General features: G+C 45.4%; 1 protein-coding gene and 1 long non-coding RNA gene across 5 annotated transcripts in view; one reads left to right on the top strand and one right to left on the bottom strand.

The window, feature by feature from the left end:
* The window catches only part of LOC122674005, a 19,131-nt gene extending 7,939 nt beyond the window's left edge, over positions 1-11,192 (top strand). Inside the window, exons 2-4 of the long non-coding RNA XR_006334865.1 lie at positions 5,258-5,387; positions 6,392-6,546; positions 10,591-11,192. This is a non-coding gene — a long non-coding RNA (uncharacterized LOC122674005). The remainder of the gene's footprint in view (positions 1-5,257; positions 5,388-6,391; positions 6,547-10,590) is intronic.
* Positions 7,872-22,302, bottom strand: part of ZNF746 (zinc finger protein 746) — a 21,586-nt gene continuing 7,155 nt past the window's right edge. For 2 of the 4 annotated variants that reach the window (XM_043871973.1, XM_043871971.1), the window contains exons 5-7: positions 12,806-12,997; positions 11,893-12,018; positions 7,872-10,537 (exon numbers count right to left, since the gene is read on the bottom strand). In XM_043871973.1, coding sequence (XP_043727908.1) covers positions 9,486-10,537; positions 11,893-12,018; positions 12,806-12,997 — 1,370 coding nt within the window. In that variant the 3' untranslated portion in view covers positions 7,872-9,485. Of the gene's footprint in view, positions 10,541-11,892; positions 12,019-12,805; positions 12,998-22,302 lie in introns of all 4 variants that reach the window. The other 2 variants (XM_043871972.1, XM_043871970.1) reach the window with 1 other exon arrangement.

Consider the following 22,302-nt stretch of genomic DNA (forward strand, 5'->3'; position numbering starts at 1 on the left):
TGCAGGAGATGTAAGAGATTTGGGTTCGATCCCTGAGTCAGAAGGATCCTCTGGAGGAGAGGATGGCAACCCACTCCAGTATTCTTGCCTGGGGAATCCCTCGGATGAGGAGTCTGGCGGGCTACAGTCCATGGGGTCACACAGAATCACAGATAACTGAAACGACTTGTCATGCACACACGCAACCTAGAGTGTGGGTAAAGGAAGCTGGGAATACGGGACAGAGAAAGGAGGAAGGGTTTGATGAGCAGACCATGTGCTCTCCTCACTTCAAGCCACTAGTGCCCCAGACAGATCTGGCCTGAACTGGAGTAGTAGGGGCCCAGCTCTGACTGAGTTCAAACATGGTTCAGACTGGAGGCTGGAATGAGACTTTCTGACAACAGAAAGTTTCGGAAACATTTTGGAATCTCAAAAAGATGTCATTATTGTACTGAATAACCAGTAAGAAAAGAAGGGTCAACATAACACAATTAAGGGGCAGTCATTGGAAAAAAGGAAACTATTTTATGTTTATGCCCCCAATGAATTAATATTTCTCATAAAACTTCATAGAGCTGGATTTTTGCATAGTTTTATAATCTGATAATATGTCTCGATATGTATTTGGCTGCACCAGGTCTTAGATTTGGCACATGGGACCTTTGATCTTCATTGCAGCACGCGGGATCTTTAGTTGCAGCATGTGAACTGTTAGTTGTGGCATTGAACTCTTTAGTTGTGGCTTGTGGGATATAGTTCCCTGACCAGTAATGGAACCCAGGTCCCCTGCATTAGGGATATAGTTCCCTGACCAGTAATGGAACCCAGGTCCCCTGCATTAGGAGTGTGGAATTCTAGTCACTGTACCACTAGGGAAGTCCCTGACAATTTGTCTTTAAATGAAGAGCTTATTTTCTTTATAGTGAATATAGATATATTTGGATTTTTTTCTGTCATCTTATTTTGTGATCTTTATTTTACTGTAACTTTGCTTCTTTCCCCCTTTCTCTACCTTCTGTTAGACTAATCGGATTTTCTTTAGTCACCTCTTCTCTCTCTGCTATGAGCCATTCTACCTCTTTCTTTTAGCAGCTATTATGAACATAATAAATATGTATGTTTGACTTACAAAGTCTAAATGTAGTCTCTCTCTCTGCCCTTCTCGTGAGATCACCAGGGCTATGGAAGGCTTTCACTGAAGTTATGCTCCATCCTTCTTACATGTTGTGTGGTATTATAGTTCCATTTGTTTTGTATCTCCTAAACTTGTCTTTATTGTTGTCTTATAAAGTCAATGCATGTTGAGATTTACCCATGATTACTAAATTTCTTTTGCTCATCAGTTTCCTTGTGTTCTTCTTACTGCATTCAAGTTTCCACTTCTCAAAGTATAGTCCTCAGTAGTTTTTCAGTGAGGTTTTATAAATGGTATATTTCCAATTTTTATCTTCTGAAAATGTCTTTATTTGGCTTTGTTTGTATGTGATAAATTGATCAGGGTGTGAAATCTAGGTTGACAGTTATTTTTCCTCACCACTCTGTAGGTGTTTGTCCACTGTCTTCTGACCTCCACTTTTGTCATAGAAGAGTCTATTGTCAATCTAAAGGTTCTTTCTTTGATGTGAATCTGTCTTTTTCTCTGGTTGCTTTTAGGATTTCTGCTTTGCTTTTGGCGCTCTAATTTCACCACAGTGTTTATACATGTGGATTTACATTTGTGTCTCTTAGATTTGAGGATTTATGTCTTTCATTAATCCTTGAAGAATGTTAGTTATCCTTTCAAAAATATTTATTTTCTTCTAATTTCCTAATTATCTCTTTCTAGATAAGAAAATCTGATTTGATAGATGTATGGTAGGTGTTCCTAGTCTATGTTCTCAGCATGTGATGTGTTTCTGTCCATCATTATATCTGTCTTTCATTCTGGGTACTTTCTTCATCTATCTTTCATTTAAGTAATTCTTCCCATCTGTGTCTAGATGTGCTGCTTAACCTTAACAAGTCCATTGATTTTTCAATTTTCAGTGGCTCTATTTTCTTCTGTTTTCTTTTTAAAAATGTTTGTTTTTTAATAGTATCTTGATTTTTCTTAAGGTTTGTTGATTTCTATTAACCTTGCTTTTTCTATGCTGCTTCCTTTTTGCCCCCCCCCCCCCTTTTTAATAACAATGTATGAAGTTTACTTACTTTTAGTCACACAGCTTTCGGGATCTTATTTTCCCAATTAGGGTTTGAACCTGCATCCTCTGCAGTGAAAGTGCACTGGCTGGCCAGGGAATTCCCTGTCCTTAGTTTTTATAAAGTATAAAAATATTCACATTCTAGCCTATTTTGAATTGTTTTACCTAAATTCAAGTTCTTGGATACTTAACGTTGCTGTTTTGTTTCCTTTGGATTTTGCAATTTCTGATTGTGAGCTTATATTGAGCTGGGTTTGTGGTCTGGATTGTGGGATAGTTCCTCCTGTTTTTGTTTCCTTCAGCCAGAAACCTCAAGTACTTTCATTGGCCTAGGTCCAATTTTAATGTCAGTTTATCAGCCCTGAGGGTAATATAAACTTGAATCCCAGTCTCCGTAAGGTACTAGCTGTGGTTTTGGATTCTCAAGGAAGATATTACCCCATCCGTTACCATCACTCAGAGCTTCAGTTCAGTTCAGTTCAGTCGCTCAGTCGTGTCCCACTCTTTGTGACCCCATGGACTGCAGCACGCCAGGCCTCCCTGTCCATCACCAACTCCCTGAGTTTACTCAAACTCATGTCCATTGAGTTGGTGATGCCATCCAACCATCAGCTAAGTTCAGAGCTTAGCTTGAGATAGAAAGCCTTTTGTCATCTGTGGCAGCCATGGAGTCATGCCACTGAGATCTCTGTTCAAGAGCTTACCATTCAGCTACAAGAAGTGCAGTTAACTGACCAGTTACTAATGTTGTTCAGTCACTCAGTCATGGCTCATGGCCTGCAGCATGGCAGGCTTCCCTGCCCTTCACCATCTTCCGGAGTTTGCTCAAACTTATGTCCATTGAATCGATGATGCCATCCAACCATCTTGTCCTCTGTTGTCCCCTTCTCCTGCCTTCAACCTTCCCCAGCATCAAGGTGTTTTCCGATGAGTTGGCTCCTGGCAACAGGTAGTCAAAGTATTGGAGTTTCAGCTTCAGCATCAGTCCTTCCAATGAATATTCAGGACTGATTTCCTTTAGGATTGACTAGTTTTATCTTTTTGCCATCAAGGGGACTCTCAAGAATCTTCTCCAACATCACAGTTCGAAAGCATCATTTCTGCCCAACACAGGACTCCTCTAATGGGCAATATTTGCTCTAGAATCCTTTGTTCAGTTGGCTGAAACTTTGTCAAGGCTGCATCATGGTCTATTCCTGCTGGCCAAACCTGCTTCTTCTCCTCTTTCCTTTCACAGATGCTGGTTCTGTGTCCTGGTCTGAGATGTTGCCTGCAAAACCCCATTTCCTCCTCCTTTTACCTTTATAGGCATCATTCTCCAATAATCCTCTTGTACTTCAAACTATGTCTCAGCACCCACTTCTCAAAGCCCCAAGTAATATGTTGTCTTTTTGTGTTAGGATGCATTTTTTCTGAACCATACATTTTCTGAAGATGAGGCCTTGCAGGGACTTTATCTGGAGGTGTTAGTTCCAACTTCTCACCTTGATGGGCCCAAGGCCTATATACTCTTCTCTCCACCCCAACTCTAGGTACGTACGGCCGCTACTCTCAGGCTTCCAACGTGGCTGCTCTCTTTTATCTTCATTTCTGGCACAATATGATTTCCCTTTATTCCTTTTTATATTAGCTCTCTATTTGAAATTACATTTATTATATCCCATCTGGAATTTCTAGGTATTTGTATCAGGAGTGTGCTCAGTATTTTATATTTATTACTTTTTGACCAAAAACTTTAAGACATACATTATTTAAGTGTATATACTTAATGTCTAAATTGTGCTTTTAAGATTTTTAAATAATCACGTATAAATTGTACAATACTCAGGGTGAAGAGAAACTTGATACACAAATCAGGAACTTTGTTTTTACAACTGTCAGGGAATAAAGTTATCCCTATGACTTATAAGTCTATTGCTTCTTTTTTATTTTAATTGAAGTATAGTTGATTTACAGTATTGTGTTAGTTTCAGGTGACAGCAAAGTGATTCAGATATTTTTCCATTATGGGTTATGACAAGATATTGAATATAGTTCCCTTTGCTATATAGTAAATCTTTTGCTCATCTGTATTATGTATAGTAGCCTGCATCTGTTAACCCCATACTCCTACTTTCTGTCTTTTCACCTCTTCCCCTTTGGTAACAATTTGTTTTGTATGTCTGTGACTCCTGTTTTGTAAATAAATTCATTGGTATCATTTTTTTAGATTCCACATATAAGTGATATCATACAGTATATGTCTTTCCCTGATTAGTATGATAATCTCTAGGTCCATCCATGTTGCTGCAAATGGCACTGTTTCCTTATTTTTTATTGTTGTTGTTTAATCGCTAAGTCTTGTCTCTTTGTGACCCCGTGAACTGCAGCATTCCAGGCTTCCCTGTCTTTCAGTGTCTCCCAGAGTTTGCTCAAACTCATGTCCATTGAGTCGGTGGTGCCATCCAGCTATCTCATCCTTTGTTGCCCCCTTCTCCTCCTGCTGAGTAATATTTCATTGTATATCTTTATACATTTTTAAACCAATCATCTGTTTATGGGCATCTGGGTTGTCTCCATGTCTTGGCTATTATAAATAGTGCTGCTGTGAACATTGGAGTGCATGTATCTTTTCAAATTAGACTTTTTGCATTTTCTGGATATATGCTCAGGAATGGGATTGCTGAATCATATGGTAAGCCTATTTTTAGTTTTTTTTAAGGAACTTCCGTCTCTTTTCCATAGTGACTGACCAGTTTGTATTCCCACCAACAGCATAGGAGGGTTCTTTTTTCTCCAGACTGTTTCCAAAATTTATTATTTGTAGACTTTTTGATGAGGGCCATTTTGACCGGTATGAGGTAGTACCTCATTACAGTTCTGATTTGCATTCTCTAATGATTAGTGATGTTGAGCATCTTTTCATGTGATTGTTGGCCATCTGTATGTCTTCTTTGGAGAAATGTCTACTTATGTCTTCTGCCCATTTTCTGATTCTTTTTTTTTTTTCTTTATTGAACTGTATGAGCTGCTTGCATAGTTTGGAAATTACCCCCTTGTTGGTTGCATCATTTTATTGCTTCATTTTTACACATATGCCTTTATACTGTTTCCAGGAACACATGATATGGAGAGCGTCCAATGAGATGACAGATGGTGTCTGAGCAAGTGTCTATGGAAAACAGGGGAGGCATTAATCCCACCTGCAGAGACTGGGGAAGGCTGGGTGACACCATGATCTGAGGGGTAAGAAGGGATACACCAGGTGGATGAGGGCGGTGGGGCAAAGGGAGGCAGGATGTGGTCTGCAGTGGGAACAGCACTTGCAGAGCTGAGGAACAGCATGATGCTCTGGGAAGGGCAGGTGGGTTTGGTTCACCTACAGGGTCAGATGCAAGGGGAGCTGCAGGAGATGGGGCAGGGAAGGAGCCAGCTGAGTTGCTGCACTGAAGTTTAGATTCTCAATGCAGGTGATGGAGTCCCTGGAGCACTTTAAACTGGGAATGAGAGGGATCACATCTCCCAGTTAGAAAGGTCACCCTGGGTCTATGTGAGGGAAGCAGCAGTTCAGGATGGGGTCAGCATCACAGACTTGCCCAGAAGGACTTCTGGCAAGCCTTTGCTGATGTGGAAGAAGGACTGATACACAGAGAAAAAGAGACAAGGTGACAGGAACATTAGAGGAGGGGACATCTTCCCCAGGAGGGAGACATAGAAGAGTAATGGCTACACGCAGCCAGCACAGTCTCCATGGGTCTTGGTGCTGTGGTTAAGGTGCAGCTGACCCACCTTGTCCTCAGTCTGCCTGTAAACATGACAATGATGTAGCACTACTGCTTAACAATGGAGAGTTGGAAGGGATGGGGACCATTTTTGGAAGCCTAGGAATGAGAACAAAGTTGTAGAAAGATGAAGGTAAAGAAAGATGTCAACAGGAGGCAGGCAGCAGATGGGTACCTTTTGATGGGGAACAGAGGGTGGCCAGGATGAAAGAATGACTGGGGATGATGAATCTCAACTGTTCTCACTTTGGCACGTTATTTCAGTGCCAGAAGACACCTGAGCATCCCAGGAGGATTTGGCCTGGCCTTGGAGAGGTGCTGAGGGCTATCCTGAGATCTGGGAAGCTGTCCACACCGTAATTCCCAGAACCTGTGGCTGTGTGGCCTTACAGTATGCAAAAGGGACTTTGCAGATGTAATTAAATTAGGATCTTTGGATGGAGAGCTCATTTCTGATTATCTGGGCAGGCCCAAGGAAATTGCAAGAGGCTTTATGAGAGGGAGGCAAGAGGATTCAAGTCAAAAAGAAATGTGATGACAGAAGCAGAAGTTGGAGTGATTCTCTCTGAAGATGAAGAAGCCATGAGCCAAGGAATGCAGGTAGCCTCTAGCAGCTGGAAAAGGTGAGGAAATGGATTCTCCTCTAGTCTCCAGAAGGAATGCAGCCCTTGACTTTAGCTCCATGGGACTCATTTTGAAATTCTGACCGCCAGTAATGGTTTAAGCCATTTAAGTTAGTTCAAGCCACGAAGTCTGCGGTAATTTGTTAAAGCAGCAGTGGGAAACTAATACAAAGGACCACTGTGCTTGGGCCTCAGTGGGATTCCTAGAGTAGCAGTAGAGAAGGGTTCCCAGGAATCCTTTGGGAGTCATGCTGGGGGCCCCCATTCCACAGTGCCTGTCTGGTCTCCCTAACTGACTGAGCACCCCCTTCTGGAAGTCTTGAGACTGAACTAACTCCATCTCCCCTCTCCACTACCTAAACCCTTTCCTCCCATGCCCTCTGTCTAGAGACTGCACCCAAGCCAGAACATAGGAGTTGTCCATTCATGAGCCATGGGGTTTTAGCCTAACAGGCATGCAGCGTGTAGGTCGGGGGATATGAGGACCCCGTGAGGATGGGTGAGGGTGTGGTGGTGGAAGAGAGGCACCACGAGCTGGGCAGACACCAAAAGTGTCCCGGTTGACTTCCAAGCACTAGAGACATGGCCAGTGGGGGCCAGGGTGGGCCATAAGCACAGGAGACAGGTCAGAGCTGCTGAGGAGGAAAGAGATGCCATGGCCTGTTCCCACCATCTCACCATGGGTCTAGATGACTTCCACTCCTCTTCCTTCTCTGCCTCCCATGCCCTCAGTGACAAAGAGTGGATTTTTTTTATTTTATATTTTCGTTTTCTTAAAAAACCAATGATCAAAACAAGAGAGTGTAACCAAAACATGAGATAGGATTGCTAACAACTGTCAACTCTGGTTGGTGGGAATACGGGTGTCAGCCAGCCTGGCTCAAGTCCATCAGGTAGACTTCACTCCAAGATCAGGGTTACAGCCACTACAGGCACCCGGGATCCTTTCCTGGCCTCTGCCCAGCCAAGAAAAGACGCAAAGAGAAAACATCCGGCTTCAGTTTTTCTTTTTGATATTCTGCAATTTTTTTTCTTCCCATCTTCATGTACATGGTATCATATTATATTAAACTCAATGACAGAAACCGTGACTATATCCTGAAGCAAAGGGACTGGATGTGGCTTTACTTTCTCTCGGATGTCAGTTTTATCTCCATAAAGCCAAACTTCTCTGGATTCTCCCATCCCAGCTCTCAGGAACAGTCGCCTCCCTGGGCCCATTGACCCTGAGCAGAAGGACGGTACAGAAGAAGTTGACCGCGGGTGATGCATGCAGAGGCACCAGCACCAAAGACCAGGTTTAAGAATGGAACCCACCAAACCGCCTCGGTGCTGGTTAGGTTTTATTTTTAACAGGATGTCTCCTCTTCATTTTTTTTTTCCAAAATATCAGTTATATCAATATTAGAAGTGTAAACAGGTACAAAATATACAGTACATAGAAACAATTTTCTTAACTAGTCTATTGCCTAATAAAAGTACACACAAGGGAGCTGAATGAACAGGAGCCGTGGTCTCCCCATCCTCACTGGGAAAGGAGATCCTGGTGGGGTCAAGGAACCAGCGTCTGCCTCAACAAAACCGGAATGGATACTCATGTGGCAGGGACAGCGTTGGGGTGGGATCAAGAAACCTGAGCCCATTTCTAACTCCACCTTCTTTTAAGATGCCAGCCAGCCACGGGGCAAGCAAGCCCTGCCTCGGTCCCTGGGGTGGGAGGGGAAGGAAGAGCAACCACCGGTCACAGAGGCCGCGGCTTCTCTGAAGTGTGAGGCCTGACCACTTCTGGCTCGGGCAGTTAGGGGGCAAATCTTTTAAGAGGGCAGCGCGAAAAGCTGTCCTCCCCCAGACTGCCGGTCCAGGATGAACCGCGCGCCGAGGCTGACCCGAGGCTCGTGCCAGCTGTCTGCACTCACTGTGCACACGGAGGCAGGGTGCGCGAGGCTGAGCTGAGTCCCCGCTCGGAGTTAACTTTCTGCCTCCTCTCTTTTGGGAAAGGATGCTCCTCTGGGTGCTTCACTAGGTCACAGGAACGATCAAATGAGATTCGGAGCAGAAGCGTTTGGACAGGGAGAAGATACCACACGAGGAGAAAAGGAAGCATCCGGCTGGAGCGGAGGACGGCAGCCCCCGTGGGGGGCTCGACAGGCCAGGCTCTGTGGCCGGCTCTGCTCCTGCCACCCTCCACCCCGCACCCCCCGCCTCACCTCTGCAGCCCTACCGGTGTCTTCAAACAGCCCTCCATCACGAGGCCCCGAGTCACGTGCGCCCCAGGGCCATGGGGCGGCAGGTGCCCACGGCAGGGCCGGCACTTGTGCGGAGGGCCTTTACAGGTGCTGGGAGACGCCGGGCCACTCCGGCTCAGTCGTCCTTGCGCCCGAGCTGCGACTGGACGTCCACGGCGCCCTGCTGGCCCCAGGCAGAGCCGGGTCTCCACTCCCCTGGGGCTGTGTGCGCGCTGAGACCGGCCCATCCCCCAGGGGTCACTGGGGCCAGGGAGGTCCGAGTGCCTCCTCGCCCACATCCCCGGCCAGCCAAGCTCCCGGCGGCTCTGTCAAGACTCCGTAAGGACACAGCCCACAACACACACGCAATCCAGAAACCAAAGGTACACTGTTAAAGTTTAAACTGGTGCTACTACTATTTTCCAGCTTTGTCTTCCAAGAATTAAAAAAAAAAAGTTTCGTAATTAAATTACTTAAGATTCTATGCTGCTCAGTTTCACAATCAGAGAATTCTACTTTGTTTAGAGGTGGAAGCTGGGCCGTCTGGGAGTTTCTCCTGCTCCAGTGAGCAGTTCGGCAAATGGGAATCTGGTTTCCCCTCCATGCGCTGTCTGTCCGGCTTCGAGGCTTTGCGCACGCCGCCCGGCCATCTGGAGAGGCGACTCTTTACAAAGGGGCCTGCTGGGGCCCGAGGGCTGGGCGGCCGCGCGGGGCTCAGAGGTCCCCACCGTCGGTGGGCCCCAGGACACTCAGGCCACAAGTCCAGTCGGTCACGAGGTCCGTGGGGGCCAAGGGTCCTTTGGCGGCGGGGCTCTTGAAGGGGTCGGGGGGCGCAGGGGGCAGCGGCGGCAGCGGCTGGCCGCGGGCAGGCTTGGCGCCGGCGGTGTGGTTGCGCTGGTGCTTGCGGAGGTGGTCCTTGCGGATGAAGCTCTTGCCGCACACGGCGCAGGCGAAGGGCCGCACGCCCGTGTGCGTGCGGTAGTGGTCGATGAGCTTGGAGCGCTCGGTGAAGCGCTTCTCGCATTCGGTGCAAGGGAAGGGCCGCTCGCCCGTGTGCAGCATGCGGTGCCGGATGAGGTGCGCGGGCCGCGTGAAGCAGCGGCCGCACTCGCCGCAGCGCAGGCCGCTGCCGTCCCGCGCGCCGCCCGCCGCCCCGGGCACCCCCTCGGGCTGGCCCCCGCAGCTGCGCTGGTGCGCGCTCAGGCTGACCTGCAACTGGAAGCTCTTCCCGCACGCGGCGCACGTGAACGGCCGCCCCCCTGGGGGCGCCGCCGGGTGCTTCTTCAGGCCTGGCTTGTGGCCGAAGCCTTTGGTCCGGCCGGGGTATTTACAGGGGTCGTTGAAGGGTCTCGGGGCCTGGCCGGGGTCCAGCACGGCCTCTCCGTTGTCGGAGGAGGAGAAGGGCAGCCCCTCGGGCCCGCTCCTCGGGTTGAGGCCCGCGGGAGGCTTACACCTGAAATTCCAGCCCCACCGGACCCCCCCGAAGAGCCAGTCTCCTGGAGGGGTCTCGTCCTGGGTCACTGCGGGGCTGGGATCACCCAGGTCGCGCTCGGGCCGGGTAGGCTCTCTCAGCCCCAGCACAGGGTCCTGGCTGGGGAACGAGCTGCCCTGGCTCTCCCAGGCTCCTTCCTGGACAGGACTGGGGAAGAACCTTGTGGCCTGGCCTGGTCCGAACAGTGTCCCGTGGGCTTCTAGGTCAGTAGGGTGCACTGGTGTGGCCACCACCTCTTCTTCCTGGACTTCTGTTTTTATCACAATTTTTACATCTGCTGAAAAAGACAGAAAGACCAGGTATCATTCTGTCCCCCTTCCTGCCTAGAAAGGGAAGATCTGATACTTTCATCTGGATATTCAGCCCCACTACGGCCACTCTGAGCCCTAATCTTCAAGCCTCAGGATCCAGTTCAGCAGAGGTGCCCCAGGTGGTCAGGCAACTGCCTCAAACTGTGGGTGAGGACATCGTGTTCCAGAACTTTCTCTACAGGTAAAGCAACCATCATATCTGCTTACCTTGTTCTAGAGGCTTCACCACAGGTAAGGAACCACTGCATCTCCTCATTACGTCCCATTATCACTTTGGCTAGTAAGGCTAATCATGAAGCTATTCCAAGGAACTGAGACCACTGGTGGGAATGCACAGAGCTGGGCTCAGGCACATCTGAGACTGGGCCCTGGCTCCCGAAAAAGCCGCTGCAACTCCTCTGTGAATACCCTTTTCCACAGGGTTGCATGAAGATTAAACCAGGCCGCACATGTGAAAGCACTGAGCATGTTGTTTTCCATGCAGCAAGCATTCAGTAAATGTAGCCAGCTAGCTAATGATAAAAATATTCATGAAACAGTAATGTTTGGTTTTACTTAAATGTACTTGAATTTCACACTTTCAAGTTTTATATCTGAGATCTAGGCTTTCAGCACAATTTTGGGGTGTTAAAATATGATAGAAATTATTGAAGTAACAGCTAACTAGTTTTCAAAACAGAACAGAAAATTAATACATAAATATGGCAGTTCTTTTGAAAAGACTCATTTGAAAAGACCCTGATGCTAGGGAAGATTGAGGGCAGGAGGAGAAGGGGACGACAGAGGATGAGATGGTTGGATGGTATCACTGACTCGATGGACATGAGTTTGAGTAAGCTCCGGGAGTTGGTGATGGACAGGGAAGCCTGGTGTGCTGCAGTCCATGGGGTTGCAGAGTCAGACACGACTGCGAGACTGAACTGAACTGATGGCAGTTCTTTCCAATTTGAGCTGGTGGACCTCTGTCTTTGGTAGTGCTAATACCTAAGAATTGGTTCCGGTTGGGTTTGGCTTTTCCAGGCCAGAGAGGGGCCAGGATTGCTGAGTCTGGGCAAGAGGTATATATTCTCTCAAGGGATCAGCCTGTCAGGACTGACTGGTTAATAATAGAAGAAAGGAACTGTGGGAAACATGGACATTCTCAAGAAAGGCTGTTCAAGTCTAAGAACTTGGAAGGAGAGAAAGGCCAGACTGCACAGAGTTCTCGGATCACTGGCCTCTAAATGCCTCCTGGCTGGCGGGTCTGGCGCCTCAGAGGCAGAGGCGAGCACTTCCGGCTCTCCACGAGCACTTCCGGTCCTCCCGCCATACCCCGTACCTTCTGTGGAGGCGGCCGTGCTGAGTTTCAGCGTCCCGTCTGAGCAGGCGGAGGAGGGGTGGTGGGGAGGGAGGTCGGCCTGCCAGGAGGTGGGCGGGATAGTGGTTGAGAAGTTGGCGTGGACGCCTGCAGTGAAGAGAGAGCAGGCGGGCGGGCGGGTGGGTCAGGGAAAGAGCGGGGAGGCAGGTGCCCGGGGACCCCACCCACGGCAGCTTTCCCGCCCGAGCGTCATGGCCCCACCTCTCCTGAACCAGCTTTTGCCCCCTTCTCTGAGGCACCAGGAAACGCAGCTGTCACTGACTCTTGTCATACAGCAACCCCCCCTTTTTTTTCTTTAATTTTTTTTGGAGTATAGTTACTTTACCATGTTGTGTTAGTTCTGCTGTGTTAGCAGTGAGTCAGTTATACGTGTACACATATTCTGTCTTTTTCGGATTTCCTTCCCATTTAGGTCACCACAGATCACTGAGTAGAATTCCCTGTGCTGCACAGTACGTTCTCATTAGTTGTCTATTATACATAGTGTATACACGTCATTCCCAGTCTCCCAGTTCATACCACCTCCCCACCCCTACCCCCTTGGTAACCCTATTTGTTCTCTACCTCCATACAGCCCCTCTTAGGAGGCAGCTGGTGATTTAAATGCTCAGTGCTGGGGCAAGAAGAACAGGGGTGTGGCTGGTGAGAGTGAAGCAGAGAAATACCAGGACAAGAGCATCTCGGAGCCAAGAGGGACTCGCAAGATGTCATCTGGATCAACCCCTGCCATGAGGTGGGGAACCTAAACTAGTCAGGCTAGATGTTCCAGAGCCCGCAGCCCTGCCGAGGTGCTTCCAGGAACTCCTCCTCCCAGACCTTGCCCTCAGTCTCTACATCTGGTTCCCGTTGTCTGCTCACAGCCTCAGCCACTCACCAGAGGCAGCGTCGGTAGAGACGTCTCCTGCTCCAGAGTCGAGCTGGCTGAGGCCCCACGGCTCCTCCCCGATATCTGGCTGTCCAGCTGCCCATGCCTCCACACCCAGAGCCTGCTGCTCCTGGAGCTGGAGCTCACCTTCTTGCTTGATCTGCATTAAGAGGTCAGGGGCAGGAACTGGGGGCCCTGAACCTGAGAAAACAGAGGATGCGTGAGCGACAGCATCAGCAGCCCTGGGGTGGACACACTTCCAGCCCAGGAAAGGCACACAGGGCCTTGCAAAGGTCAAAGAGCCTGGTGGGAAGGGAAGGCAGGAGCTCAGAGGAGCTGCGGGGCCTTCCAGGCAAAGCACGAGGTCACATGGTAGGGAGCGCATGGGTCAGGCAGGGAGACAGAACACATGCTCAGGGCTGGATCTCTGGTCCATGAGCAAGGCTGAACTGCACCAGGGAGGTCCTGTTCTCATTTTAAACACACATAAAATCTACCCCCTGTCCCCACAACCTTACCCATACACATGTATGGGCGAGCACAAGAGAAAGAGTCCAGATATATAAGAGTCAAAGGAAGAACACAAAGTCAAACAAAGAGTTTGAGCGAGAAGCCAACTAGAGTTGCTGAAACAGGATGCAGGCCTTAGGGGCTGGGCTTTGATGTCCAAGTGAGGAGACAGCAGGGCTGAGCGGCCTGCATCATCTGGCAGCCATGAGGCTCTGTCCTGTTGGGGAGATGGGGACTAAGACCATCTACGAGGAAAGGCAGGCTATGAGGAAGCTGCCTCTTGTCCAGGGCCATGGGTAGGAAAGCCATCCAGAAGAAATTTTAAAAAATTAGAAACTTCATACTACCCATATGGTGCAGAAGCCCTAAGTTGAGAAATTCACAGAAAAGTTGGCTAAAAACCATGGCAACCCAAGAGAAATCCAAACCAAGGCAAATGCAAACCTGCCCATCAGGGCATCCCCACAAGGCAGGCCTTCCGGGGCCCCTACTAAAAGACTAAACCTACAAACCAGAAGTGGAGCCAACTGGCACGAGAGCCACAGAGAGAGTGAGCAGAACTCACTCCCACAAACTACGGGAAGAAAAGAATAGATAGAAGGATACAATAGCATATGTATGTTTAAAACAGTCAAAGAAATGAAGGAAGACTCTCTAAGGCAAGGACAGGAAATTATTTTTAAAAAGGCAGATTTGAAAGAGAACCATACAGACATTCCAGAAATGACAAAAGCAGTCACGGGTATGAAAAACTCAATGACTGGCTCAACAACAAAATGAACACAGTTGCAGAGAAACTTAGTGTCTCAGAAGATGGAACTGGGGAAACAGTCCAGAGCACAACACTGAGAGATAAAGAGATAATATCTTCTGTAAGAAGAAAATATCTTCAAAGTGCTAAGGGAAAATCGCTTTCAACTCATTTTATGAGGCTAGTATAATTTTCATGGCACAATTTATACTAGAGAAACAATTTATAAAATCATTTATGAACAGATATGCAAAGATCCTAAATGAAAGAATTACAAATCAAGCCCAGTGATATGTTTTCTTTTTTTTTTTTAAAAACCTCCCACCCCAAGTCCAGTGATATGTTTTCAAAAAATAAGACAATACATTAAGAACAAACTGGATTTATCCTGAGAACTCAAGGAGAAGCTACTCCTGAAAAATGCAGTAACACAACTCACAAACCGATTAACGGAGAAAACCATACAGTCATTTCAACGGACACAGAGGCAACACTCACCTCTAATGTTTCTGTCTGACTGGTTAGCTGTGCAGAGGAACTCTTCTCAGTATGCAATATCAAAAATGATGGGTAAAGTGTAAAACCCCCAAAGTTTTTAAGCATGGATGACCTCTAAGAAAGCCTAGGTCAACCATGGTAAATTGCCAGGCGTTTCCCACTCTCTGCTGGGCTGTGATGGACTGGGCCCACCTGTGAGAAGCCTGGGGCTCAAACAGGAATGGAGGTTGGGCTGGAGACCCCTCACCACCACCACACACATAAACCTGGGCCCAAAGGCAACATCCCCAGTGCACTAAAAAAGGTGAAAACCTGCCCTGTGGAAGGAGCCTGCCCATTCTGGCCTTTGGTCTTGGCTGAATGGAAAGAACAGCTTCCCCGGGGGTTGACACAGCCCAGGTCGGTGCTCAAGGGTTTCTGGTGCTGGGCCTCACACGACAGCGTGACAGCGTGGCCCCAAAACCTCGAGGCCAAGACTGTAGTGACCTGATGACCAGCTGAGGCAAAGATTCTCAGGACAGCATTTTAAATAGCTCTCAGGCATTAAAGAACCCCCAAATATAAACCACCACCTCAACAGGAAAACCAGTCACCTCAGCCCATCAGAAATCATTAGCTGCAGAATACAAACCACAAAGACTGGACATGAAAAACCTCATACACAGAATCTGAAGTTTAATACACTCACAGAAATAAATAGGGGGAGCGAGAGCGTAATGAATAAGGGATGGATAAACAGCTGTAACATAAAATAATTGAGATTTATAAACCCAACCTGGAGGTTAAACAACAGAATGGAAACGATTGGATAGAGCGAGGTGAACCAACTAGAAGAAAAGATCAGAAGAGATGTTTCAGAGCTCAGTGAAGGGACAGAGAGGAAGATGGGAAGAGGTCAAAGTTATGAACCAATGTGAACGGTTCCAGAATAGGAAAGCAGAGGAAATGGGGCCAGGCAGTATTCACAAAGACAGTGCTGCAAAACTTCCCAACTGTTGAAAAATATCAGTGATTGGAGCAGGATAAACAAAGAGAAATTCACAGCTAGATACTCTAGTGAAACTGCAGATCACCAAGACTGATATCCAAAAGGCAGGGGAAAAAAGATTACCCGCAAGAATATTGGCTAGCAAATCATCTTCAAAGGGCTAAGAGAAGCTAACAGTCAAACTAGAATTACGTCCTTCAAATGTAGAAATGGAAGAAGGACATTTTCAGGCACATATAAACACTATACAAACCCACACAACAGTTTTTATCATCACCAGATCCACACACACTCACAAATAACAAGTGTGTATTTTAGAAGATAAACATCTCCAGATTATTTCTAAAAGAATAGAAACAATACATAACTTCCAAACTAGTTAAAAATAATAGAAGGTCCTATAACTATTAAAGAACTTATATAGATAAAAATCTCCCCTAGAAAGAAAAACATTCAAAGAATAGATAACTCCAATATTACACAAACTCTATGAGCAAATTAAAAAAAGAGGGAATGCATCATAACTTTTATCTTTAATATCAAAACCAGACAAAGCCAGTCCGAGAAAGGAAAAGTATAGGCCAGGCTCACTCATGAAGAAAGATTCCAAAATTCTAAACAAAATACTTAGCATATTAAGTCTAGCACTGTTTATAGGGGATCATGAGTAACTTAGACTTTTCCCCAAGGTTGCAAGGTTGGTTCAACATTAGAAAAATAATGTAATTTACCATTCTAGGAGGTTAAAGAAGAAGAATCATATAATTGTCTCTCTTTGCAACCCTATGGATTGTAGCCTGTCAGGCTCTTCTGTCCATGGAATTCTCTAGGCAAGAGTACTGGAGTGGGTAGCCATTCCCTTCTCCAAGGGATCTTCCCAACCCAGGGATTGAACCCAGGTCTCTTGCATTGCAGGCAGATTTTTTACCATCTGAGCCACTAGGGAAGCCTATAATCATCTCAATAGATACCAAAACAGCATTCCATAAAAATTCAACAGCTATTCTTGTTAGAAATATCTAGTCAACCAGAAATAGATAAAACTCTTTTAGCCTGATAAATGACACTGATCAACAAAACCTTTAACAAATATTAGACTCAGTGTGAAAAGTCAAAAAGCATCCTCTTTAACATCATGAACCAAATGGACACCTGTTGTCATCACTTCTGTATAAGAATTTTCTGGGAGTTCTCAGCCAGCACAATAAAACAAGAGAAAACTAAACATAAGGGTTTGAAAACAAACAAAAAATTCATATTACTCATAGGGGATATGATGATCTTTTTAGAAAACCTGAGAATCATCAGACAATTATTAGAAAAGTTATTAGGACTAATGAGAATTTAAGCAAAGTTCTTAGAAATATCAATAAAAGACAACTGCATTTTCGTTTACTCCTAGGGTTTTAAGGGAGCACAACAATCACCATTTTTCTTCCCTGTCATGGATCTTAACAATCAGAGAACTAAAACCCAAGAGGAAGCTGGTGAGGATAAACTCTTCTTATAACTGATAAACAGGGATGCAGCTTTTATCTGTGGCAAGAGGGGTCCTCAGTACTGACCCTGGATCAGGAAGTCACCTACTGGACCATGGTGAAGGAGGCTTTCCCCAGTACAGCAGCATGTCCCTGGGGGCGGCCTGCTGCCCAAGGGAAGAAGGGTGGGCAGGGACTGTGCATGTCCAAGCCCTGCTCCCAAAGTCCCCGACAAGGTGCGTCCCTGGTGGGATGCCTAACTGTGTGGGAGACAGTGAAATGTTACATAACCGAGCCCTGTCAGAGGAGAAAAAGCACTGGGAGAGGGTGCTCCCTTACCCCACGACCCCAGCACACACCAGCAACAAACAGAAAATGCACCTTAAAAAAAGGCACCACTGACAACAGCGATTCAAAACATGCAAAGAATGGAGGAATAGAAGATATAATGAAAAAACGTTACAAAACTTCGCTGAGACGTTACAGACGAGCTGCATGGAGGGACTTGACGATCTTCACAAATAAAACCCTTAATGTAGTAAAAAGGTCAGTTCTCTCCAAAACGATTAATAGAATGAGTGCAGTTCCAACCACAATCCCAACTGGATTTTTCATGGAATTTGAAAAAGCAATAGGACGTTTACCTGAAAGGACAAAGGAAGCCCAGAGTGCCAGTGAAAAAGTACCAGGGTTCCAACCTCCTGTGGCCATAAAAGTCTGTTCTGGATGGATTAAGAACTTGACCATGAAAGGCAACATTTTAGAAGAAAAATAAGATGGTGTATTATGACCATGAGGTAGGGGAAATTTTCTTAAGACATAAAAAGGACAAACCATAAAGGTTAAAAATCAGAAAGTCCAGGTATGTTAAAATAAAAAGCATCTGTTCTTTAAAGTGAAAGTGAAGTCTCTGAGTTGTGTCTGACTCTTTGTGACTCCATGGACTGTAGCCTACCATGCTCCTCTGTTCATGGGATTTTCCAGGCAAGAGTACTGGAGTGGGTTGCCATTTCCTTCTCCAGAGGATCTTCCTGATCCAGGGATCGAACCGGGGTCTCCCACATTGTAGGCAGACGCTTTACCATCTGAGCCACCCTGGAAGTCTACTGTAAATGGAGAAGAGATATGTATATATAGCAAAAAAATTAATATTCAGAACAGTAAAGAACTCTTATAAATCAATATGGAAGGGGAAAACAAAAGTGTACAGAAGGCATAGGGCATTTTACAGAAGAGGAAAGATAAGTGGCCCATAAACAGAGGATATAATGTTCAATCTCATTAATTAGGAAAATACACATTTGAAACTATAAATTTTAAACCATTTCACTGCCACCAGATGGGCAGAAATTAAAATGGACGGCATAACAGGGTGCACTACTGCTTCAGAGCACAATGAGACGTTACCGGAAGAGCCGAGTGTGCACTTTCCTACAACCCAGCAGTTCTGCGGCCCAGTCTCTACCTTGAGAAACTCTTACACATGCGTAAGACTTTCCACCACAGCATTGTTCCTGAAAGCAAGAAAGTTAGAAACAGCACAAACACCCATCAACAGCAGAAGGAAAAGACGCATTGTGTGCTATATTCAAAAATACAAACTATAAAGTGGTGGAAATCATGAAAAGGAATGAACTACAGCTATACTACATCAATGTGGATGACTCTCAAAAACATAAAAGTCAAATGAAAAAAGCAAGTTGAAGAATATATATATATATATATATATAGAGAGAGAGAGAGTATGATTTCATTCATAGAAAGTTCAAAAACAGGTTAAACAATGTTGCTGCTGCTGCTGAGTCACTTCAGTCATGTCCGACTCTGTGCGACCCCATAGATGGCAGCCCACCAGGCTCCCCTGCCCCTGGGATTCTCCAGGCAAGAACACTGGAGTGGGTTGCCATTTCCTTCTCCACAGCATGAAGTGAAAAGTGAAAGTGAAGTTGCTCAGTCATGTCCGACTCAGCGACCCCATGGACTACAGCCCACCAGGCTCCTCCATCCATGGGATTTTCCAGGCAAGAGTACTGGAGTGGGTTGCCATTGCTTTCTTCTAAACAATGTCACTTAGGAATATATACACAGGTAATAAAAAGGCAAAGAAAAGCAAGGGACTGATCTCAGAGGTCTGCATTTCTGTTTATCTGTGAAGCGTAAGGGAGGATGTGGCATCTGGGAGGGACAGTGGGTACTGGAAGGTTGGAAGATTCTGGTTATGATCTATTTCTTATGCTAGAGGTTGTGAATATGGGGGATGTTGACTAATTGTTCTCTCAACTTATGTATTTTATGTTATGTATATTTATTCTGTATGTGTTTTTTATGTTATATAATACACAGTAACAATGTATGAAAGGAATAAAACAATATTTAAAAAAGAAGCATTTGGTATAATATGACAAATTTGTTCAGGATTAAAAACCGTAGCCAGAAGTGGAAGGAAACAATCTTTAATAGTTATCTTGAAAAGTCTACGGCAGATTTTTTAATGATGGCCATTCTGACTCGTGCAAGGTGATACCTCACTGTAGTTCTAATTTGTATTTCTCTAGTAATGAGCGATGTTGAGTCAGTCCTAATGAGGTGGATGAACCTAGAGCCAATTATACAGAGTGAGTCAGAAAAAGAAAGACAAATACTGTATATTAACACATGCATACGGAATCTAGAAAGATGGTACTGATGAACCTATTGGCAGGGCAGCAATGCAAACGCAGACATAAGAGAACAGACCTGTGGACACAGTGGGGGAAGGAGAGGGAGGGACAAGTTGAGAGAGAAGCATGGAGACATACGTCACCATGTAAAACAGACAGCAAGTGGGGGTTCGCTGTGTGACACAGGAGCTCAACCCGGTGCTCTGTGACAACCTAGAGGGGTGGGGTGGCGAGGGTGATGGGAGGGGGTTCAGGAGGGAGGGGACATATACATGCTCGTGGCTGATTCATGTTGATGTATGGCAGAAACCAATATGATATTATAAAGCAATTATCCCCCAATTAAAAAACAAACAAAAAGCCTACGGCAAAAAAATGACCCTAAATGCTGAAACTAGACGGACAAGGATGCCAGCTATCACGGCTGCTATTAATATTTAACCATGTTCTATACCCACTGAAAAACCAGAAAAATAAAATTAAGAAAATTTCAAAAGAAGAGGTAACTTTTGTGCTATCCATGGATGGCACAACTGTCTATATAAAAAAACCTGAGAATCTAAATTGACAAGTCATTAGACGTAATGAGAGGTTGAGAAAATGTTTTCTTTCACTAAACAGAGTCAACGGCATAAGTGCACACCTGCAACAACTATTTAAAACATGTAATTAATTTAAAAATCTCATCCACAATAGAAACAACGATCAGGAGAAAAGCATTAAAGCCTTATGCAGGCGCACGCAGAAGGCGACAATAAACAAGTCTTCCTGTGGATAAGGGGGCTCCATATTGCAATGACAGGAGTTCTCCAGCAGTGAAATTATAGAGGAAATGCAATTCCAATCAAAATTCCAAGAGGATTTCTGAGAACTTGACATAAAGATTCTGAAATTCATATAGAAGAACAAAGGTTCAGGAATAGCCTACTTGTTTAGAAGAACAAGTAGGGAACATGTAGTCTACTAGATTTCAAGATTTATTATGAAACTAAAAACAGTGAGAACTGGTACAGAGATAGAGATAGAAGAAATGAGTGAAGACACAAACGGTGCGTGCATATATGGAAATCTGGTTCATGATGGAACAGACATTACACATGGAGAAAAGGAAGAATATCCAGTGAACTGTGCTGGAAAATCAGATGTCTTGTGGGGAAACTTCTAAAAAATTCTCCCTTGCAATCTACACAAATATGAATTCTAGTTGGATTAAAGACTTTAAAGGGAAAAGCAAAACTAGAGGGAGGCAGGAAAGGATATTTTAAGGCAGAAAAAGCACAGATCGTAAAGGCAAAGACTGGCGTTAACGACTCTGCCAAAAATTAAAACTCCTACCCAAGGACCACAAAGTTAAAAGACCTGCTACGCCTGGGAGACGATAATCCATAATGCAAATAACAGATAAAGGGTTCATATCCAAAACCATATAAACAGGTCCTGAATCAGTAAGATAATGAAAAACAACAGCAGAAAAACAGAAAAAGATAATTCACTGGAGAAGAAACCAAATAACCATCTGAAGAAGGGGCTCAGCTCTACTCACAGCTGGGGAAATGCAAATTAAAACAAGATACCATTTCACTTCCATCAGACTGGCAAACATCTAACTCTGAAATGTGGGCAAGGAAGTAAGAAGACAGGCACCCGCAAGTGCTGGGGAGCACGGACGCCCACGTAACCACAGGGTGGGCGATCTGTGGTTGAGGGCAAGGCAGAGGTGCGGGCCGGCATGCCCTTCCTGCTCTGCTCCCTAGAGGAACACCAGCACCGGACACAGAGACGCCTTTGAATGTCCACTCGACTACCACTTGTGACGGTGAGAAATTAGAAACCACTCACGTGCAACTCAGGGGAGGGATGGATAATAAGTTGAGATATAGTTGCTTTTGGAATACTGAGCATCCATTTTAAATGAATGAACTTGATTTATATGCATCAACAGAGATAAGTATGAAATACAGAGTACTGATAGATATAATGACATTTATGTGATGTTTTCAAGATACACAAAACCATATTCTGTATTGTTTATGGCTACATATATACATAATAAAAGTTTTAAAATGTGGATAGAGAGGAGAGACATCGACTTTTGGAGAACTGGTTACCCTGGGGAGGAATGAGACTGAGAGATCTGAAAAGGAATTTAGATTATATCAGAAATATATTATTTCACACACACATACAAATGATGAAACATGGTACACGTTCAACAAATATTAAATTCCTACTCTGTGCTATATATATATACTCTATGCAGTATTCTAGGAGCCCAGAATGATTATATGAACAAAATCAATAGAAGTTCTTATCCTCTTGAGATTTATATCCTAACGAAGTTGGGGGTGGTTACCAGACAAATCTATAAATATGAAACATGTATCTTCTATAAATACGAAATATATTGTATTTCTACATATGTAATAGTATCTTTGTCCCCATAAAATCCGTCAATATAAAATAGTATCTGGAGAGCACGCCTGGCGGAAGGCAGGTCCAGGTGCAAGGCTCAGAGCCTGGCCCAGTGTGGCGCTCTGGGAGAACAGCACAGAGGCTGGGGCAGGGAGCGGGGGCCGGCGGGAAGAGCCTGAGGGTGTGAGTCAGTGGAAAGCCAGCAAGGC

The sequence above is a fragment of the Cervus elaphus genome, chromosome 18 (genome assembly GCF_910594005.1).
Source record: "Cervus elaphus chromosome 18, mCerEla1.1, whole genome shotgun sequence".
Lineage (NCBI taxonomy): Eukaryota > Metazoa > Chordata > Mammalia > Artiodactyla > Cervidae > Cervus > Cervus elaphus.